Genomic DNA, 6,860 nt, shown 5'->3' with positions numbered 1-6,860 from the left:
TTCTGCAAACAGATCCCTCCACATGAAAAAGGCTCCCGAAAAGGCTATGGAGTTGATTGAAATGGTTGCTAATAACCAATACTTGTATTCTTCTAAGAGGACCTCTATGAAGAAAGGAGTCATGGATTTGGATGCTTTGGATGCTATTCTTGCTCAGAATAAGGCCATGTCTCAACAGATTAATTCCATTACCTAGCACTTAAGGGGAATGTAAGTCTCAGCCGTTAATACTCAAGATACATCTTATGACATGAGCGGTGGCTTCCTTCAAGGTGAGAGTTATGATTATGGCCAATTTCCTCCTGAACAGGTCAATTACATGGACAATTCCTCTAGAAATTCCAATAATGACCCTTACTCTAAAACTTTCAATCCGGGATAGAGGAATCACCCTAATTTTGGATGGGAGAATCAACAATAGAGGCAAGAAAATTTTAACAATAACTCTCAGGGAAATTTCAAGCAGAACAACTTCAACAACCAGCAGTTTTAGCCTTCTCAACCACAGCAAGAACCTTCTCAGTCTCAGAATTCTCCTAACTTGGCATCTATTATTGCAGAACTCTCCAAGAATACTCATAGTTTTATGCAGAAAACTAGAGCTTCACTTAGGAACTTGGAGATTGAAGTGGGTCAGTTGAGCAAATAAGCACCTGAGAGGCCTCCTAATACTCTTCCTAGTAATACAGTGCCTAATCTAAAGAAAGAATATAAGGTCATCCATCTGAGAAGTGGTAAGGTAGCAGATCTAGAAGAAAAGGTTAGTGAGGAGCCGGTTGAAAGAGAAGCCCCGGAGGAGGCCAAGGAGAAAGAAGAGCACGCCCCCTCTAGACACCCGAAAAACCATTTTCTAGATGATCTTGAGAAGTATTCGGCATTGTCTAAGGCACCTGAGTATAAGCCTAAGATGCCATATCCTCAAAGGCTTCAGAAGGCTTCCAAAGACAAGCAGTTTTCCAGATTTTTAGAGGTCTTTAGGAAGCTTCAGATCAACATTCCTTTTGCAGTGGCCCTTGAGCAAATGCTTCTTTATGCCAAGTTTATAAAGGAGTTGTTGACTAACAAGAGGAATTGGAAAGAAAGTGAGATAATGGTGTTAACAAAGTAATGTAGTGCCATTATTCAGCAAGATCTCCCTAAAAAGGTGCAAGACCCAGGGAGCTTTTTTATTCCTTGCACCATTTGAGACATAACTATTCAGAGAGCCTTATGTGATATTGGAGCTAGCATCAATCTCATGCCACTATTCTTGATGAGAAAGCTCCAAATTGATGAGGTAAAACCCACTTGTATTTCTCTTCAACTTGCTGATTGTTCAATTAAGTTTCCTCTTGGAGTTGTTGAGAATTTACTAGTGAAAGTAGGACCATTTATTTTTCCTGCGGACTTTGTCATGCTGGATATGGAAGAGGATAAAAATGCCTTTATTATTCTTGGAAGACCCTTTTTAGTTATAGGAAGAGCCCTTATTGATGTTCAAAAGGGTGAATTAACTTTGAGGGTCAATGAAGAGAAGGTTGTGCTTAATGTGCTTGAGGCTTTGCAACGCCCTAATGATTTTGAAGGGTGTATCATACCTCAGGTGAGTGAGGATCGATCTCACGAGGATTGATAGATCAAGAAACAACAATTGAATGATTCATATAATTAAACAAGCAGAAAATGGTGTTTTGGGATTCAAAATCATCAAACAGTAAATTAAGAATATAGAAAGCAAACAGTAAATTTGGTGTGAGAAGTATGTAAGAGAATAGTTAAGGTTTCAGAGATATTTATTTTCTGAATTAATATTTCTTACCAAGTACTTTAATCATGCAAGATTCTATTCATGACAAACTGTTATTTACTAAACCCTAATTCCTTAGTGATTTAGTTTCCTCTAACCTAATCAACTACCAATTCCTTGGTCACTTAATATAGATTAGAAGGTTAGATTCAATTCTAGTTTATTAGCTACAAAAATACTAATTACCCAGATATAAGAGGATCAAATGTCACGTATCCCATTAAGTCCAAGCAATTAGTGATTTAGGAGGAATTTACTTTCAAGCTATTATTCTGGTGACTTAACGTTTCTAGGAATCAACAAGAATTCATGTAGAACAAGAGTTAGTTTCCAATACACTCAAATTCATAAGATGAAGAACGAAAGTAATCCTTGAATTTAAATCAGTGCATGAGTTAAAGTAGAGTGACAATAGTATTAATCCATGGAATAAATAGATCTCCTAACCTTAACAAGGGGTGTTTAGTTGCTCAGGGATTAGAGAAAAGCCAGGGTTCCAAAAGTGTGTAAAAACTAGAATGAGGAAGAAGAGAGAGGAGAAGAGCCCAAAGGGCTAAATCGTTTCCTTTTTATATCTAACCTAATTTCATTTGAAAATAAAATAGAACTAAAGCCCAAAAGATTGTGTTTGGGAATAAAAATAACCAAAACAAAATAAAATATAATAAATATGACCCAAATCTAACTAATGAAGCCCTTCATTAAAATTGGATCCGTGCTACTGGCGCGAAACGCCAGAATCGGTGTTTAGCACACCCCCCCCCCCGAGGCAGTAAGCTTGGGTCACGCGTACGCGTTGCCATGCATTCACCAAATCTTCATTTCTTCATGAATTCTCCATCTTGCATGCTTTTTCTTCACTTCTTTGATCCAATCCTTGTCTCTTAAAATTGAAATCACTAAACGAACATCTCAAGACATCGAGTGGAATCAAAGTTGATTAAATTTAACTAATTAAAAGTCTAAAAAGCATGTTTTCACCCATAAAGCACAATTGAGAGAAATTCATAAAACTATGCTTTTTCATTGAATAAATGTGGAAAAAGTTGATAGAATCCACCAAATTCAATACAAAATAAACCATAAAATTGTGGTTTATCAATATTCCCACACTTATACATTAGTATATCCTCATGCTAAACTCAAGAAAGACAAGAAATGGGTATTAATTATTCAATGAAACTATCTAAATGCAACTATCTATATGCATATAACTATTCTAATTAGTACCTATTTATATATAAGTATATATGTAGTCGAAATCAAATTTCCAAGAAAGCATGTATGCCAAATCAAGGGCTCAAATAATCATAACAAACCAAATTCACAATTGAATTGAGTTATTGAAAAAAATTGCAACTTGCAAGATAAAAAATAATAACAGGTGGAAATATAGAATTGAGCAATCGAACCCTCACTGGATATGTATACGCTCTAGTCGCTCAAGTGTATAGGGTTGATTCACTCAGTTCTCTTTTAATCATGCTTTTCAAGATTTATTTTTCATCTAACAATCAACAATTATTCAATGTATGCATACAAATATCATGAAGACTTATCCAAAGGTTGTAATGGGGCTAGGGTCAAGGTAAGGATATATATATATATAGCTAAGTGAGCTTGAAATTTGAATCTTTGATTAACTTAAGCTCTCACCTAACACATATAACAATCTAAACAATTCAAATGCAAACTTAACTACCCATTCTTCACGTTTTCACACACTCATGCATTCTTTTCAATTCACATCCTATATGCATTACTCTTATTACTTTTCTTTGGGGCTAACATTTGTCCCCTTTTTTATTGCTTTCTTTTTCTCTTTTTTTTTTCTTTTTCTTCTTTTTATTTTCTTTTTATTTTATTTTCTTTTTTTTCTTTTCAAATTAAAATATATACAAGAGTATTAATGCATATGGTTTAAACATTTAATGCATGAGTATGTACCCAATTCCTAAGATCTTCAATAAAAATACAAAAATACACTTTTTTATCTACCCATGTTCCCAAGTTTTCCCACACTTAAATGATACACACTCTCACTAGCCTAAGATAATCAAAGATCCAAATTAAGAATATTTATTATTTTCTGCTTTATGGCTAGTAATGTGCTAAAATAAAGAACAAAAGGGGATTAACATAGGCTCAAAGTTGGCTAACAATGGTAGATAAAAGGTAAGGCTATTTGGGCAAGTGAGCTAATGAAATAAAGACCTCAATTATTATAAATGCAGTCATACACCAAATAATGGACATAAAGAATCAAAACAAATCAAAGATCACAATCATAGAAAGAGAATAATACACACAAGAATAAAAATAGTGGTTATTATGGTGTAACCACCCAATTTAGGCTCAAAACTCACATGGTTGTGTGTTCTTTGCTCAAAAATATGTTCCACAATATATAATTCAAGCAAGTTTATTGAAAATTTTTTATTCAAATCAATTGGAATACCCTATAGATAAATTCCTTGGAAAATTTTATTATTTTGACTAAGCTAATTATATATATGCAAACTAAGAAAATGCAACTAAAATTTCTAAAAGATTTAGTAATAAAGTAAAATAAAATGTGAAAGAGTTGGGATTAGAAATTTTCACCCAAAAAATGGCCAATTGGTCGGACGACTTTCCCACACTTAAAAGTTTGCATCGTCCTCGGTGCATTCAAAGATGAGCAAGTAGGTACAGCGACTACACGGATTGCCACCTTCAACTGGTGGATCAACTGGCTGCTGCATGTTCTTTCTTCCACTTTCCTTGTTGCTTATGGCGAATTGATAAACTCCAATTGTGTGGTTTATCTTGTGCTTAATTTGGGAGATTTTATCAACTTATCTCACATTTATTCCATGAAATAGCATGGTTTTGTAATTCTCCTTAATTTTGTGCTTAAGTGTGAAAACATACTTTTTAGGCCTTAAAATAGCTAAATTTAATTCACTTTAATTCTATTCAATGCCTTGATATGTTTGCTAAGTGATTTCAGATTCATAAGGCAAGTATTGGATGGAAGCGGTGAAAAGAAAAGCATGCAAAGTGGAGAATTCATGGAAAAATAAGGATTTAGAGTGCTTAGAGCGACACACACGCGTAACAGACGCGCACGCGTGAAGAGGTGCATCGTCGAAGGCAACGCGTACGTGTGAGAAGAAAACGCTAGATGACGCGTACGCGTGACCCACGCGTACGCGTCATTGCAGGCACGTGACCTCATTAAAGTGAAAATATTGGGAGCAATTTCTGAGCTTTCCAAGCCCAAATCCAACTCATTCCTGAGGCTATTTCATGCAGAATTGAAGATTGGACAAAGGGAGAGTAATTAGTTTTAGGTTAGCATCATGTAGGTTAGTTTTCAAGAGAGAGAAGCTCCCTCTTCTCTCTAGAATTAGGGTTCTTAGGTTAATTCTCATCTTAGATCCAGAGTTTAATTCTTGCTTTCATCTACTTTTTCTTGCAATTTATTGTTCTTTCATCTTAGCTCCTCAAGTTTTACTTGTCATTTCCTTTATTTTGTTGCTTTTATGTTGATGAACTCTTGTTGGATTTAGATTTTCTTTAATGCAATTTAATGTTTGATGTTCTTTTATTGTTGATTTGAGTTATTATTGTTATTTTCTGGCAATTAGTAGTTGTAGAATTTATTTTTCCTTGCAATTTATTATGCTTTCTTTTTATGCCTTTCAAGTGTTTGATAAAATTCTTGGTTGGATGCTAGAGTAGATTTTTGAGCATTCTTGGCTTGGAAAGAGAAATTAGGCAATCTTGAGTCATTAAGACCTAACTTATGTTGGTGATCTAGAGTTGTTAGTTAATATTATTTTCATTGACTCTAATCTCTTGCTAATTCAATTAGTAAGTTGATTAGGACTTTTGGATTGAGATTAACTAATCCTATTTGACTTTCTTCCTATGTTGGAGATGACGAAATAGGATAAATTCTTGTTAATCATTGTATGATAATTAATGACTAGGATAGAAAGCCTAGATTCTCAATCCTTGCCATGAATGTCTCTCTTTATCACTTATTTTCTTTAGTTGTATGCTTTACTTTTCTTGTCATTTATTTTCTTGCCCCTTTATTAAATCAAACCCCCTTGTTCCTTCATAGCCAATAATTGATCATCTACGTGCGATTTGTTGATACAAAAACTTCTCGATGCTATTGCTATGGCCCTTTCCTTGTAGGACAACTTTATAGGAAAATAGGAAAGGGGCAGAATATAAAAAATTCATTATTATTCTCACTTCAAGTCTGATTGAAGAACAAAATCTGATAGTTATATGGCCCGTAGGTCCTGGCACAAGGTTAGAATTCTAGCTCTTCCAGAGTGGTATCTCACTGATGGCTCGGGCCCCCCGGAAGGAGGCCTTCTTCGCCCTCCACCTAAGCTGCGTAGGAAAAGCCCAAAGCCAATCCCAGGGAATAGTGAAGCTTCATAGGGTCTTTCTGTTCAGGTGGAGGTAGTCCGCATCTTCACAGACATGTCTATTTCACCGCTTCATTACAATTCCTTGTAAGACGACTCGAGGTTTGAATACTTCGGTTAATTTTCCTTGGGGTTTGTACTTGTAACAACCAAAATATTAAAATTTGATTAAGAATTATTAGTTGGTTTGGAACTATGCTTACAACGAAGAAATTCTATTTCTATTGAGGAATTTCTAGACCGACAATAATTCTAACATCATGAATCATCATGAAAGATAGAAACAGGATAGTAAGACGAGTAATTACAAAAGCAAGGAAGCATAGACTGTTGGAATAAGGTAATGATCACTAAAATGAAGTGAGTGAATCAATGTGTGACATTAAGGAAAACAAGTGTCTCACAACTACACAAAAGAAGCAAGCACTTCACTCATTCTAGTGTGTTTGAGATGCTTTAAAGGACTTGTAGGTCAAGATAAACAAACAAGTAATACAGAAGCATAAAAGCATTCAAGCAAGAATCAAGTGATTGTGAAATGGATCATGAATGGACATTGGTTGATGTGCAAGATAACTTAATGAATCAAATGAAATATAGAGCTCACATATCAAACAATGACACACATTGAAGTTTGTTTG

At 34.8% G+C, this 6,860-nt stretch overlaps 1 protein-coding gene across 1 annotated transcript; it reads left to right on the top strand.

The window, feature by feature from the left end:
• Positions 1-250: 250 nt before the first annotated feature.
• Positions 251-1,612, top strand: LOC107615695 (uncharacterized). The gene is made up of 3 exons (XM_016317737.1): positions 251-310; positions 704-1,093; positions 1,202-1,612. Exons 1-3 carry the CDS (start codon positions 251-253, stop codon positions 1,610-1,612), a joined length of 861 nt encoding a protein of 286 aa, XP_016173223.1.
• The last annotated feature ends 5,248 nt before the right edge of the window (positions 1,613-6,860 follow it).

Source organism: Arachis ipaensis, chromosome B9 (assembly GCF_059453495.1).
Source record: "Arachis ipaensis isolate K30076 ecotype BB chromosome B9, ASM5945349v1, whole genome shotgun sequence".
Classification (NCBI taxonomy): domain Eukaryota; kingdom Viridiplantae; phylum Streptophyta; class Magnoliopsida; order Fabales; family Fabaceae; genus Arachis; species Arachis ipaensis.
The sequence above is the reverse complement of the archived record's forward strand: the minus strand, read 5'-3'. Positions and strand labels throughout refer to the sequence as shown.

Coding starts and splice junctions, on each gene's coding strand:
- LOC107615695 (XM_016317737.1), top strand. CDS start 251: ATGAGCGGTGGCTTCCTTCAAGGTGAGAGTTATGATTATGGCCAATTT. Junction 311..703: donor GCCAATTTCCTCCTGAACAG/GTCAATTACATG, acceptor CCTAATCTAAAG/AAAGAATATAAGGTCATCCA. Junction 1,094..1,201: donor GGAAAGAAAGTGAGATAATG/GTGTTAACAAAG, acceptor ATAACTATTCAG/AGAGCCTTATGTGATATTGG.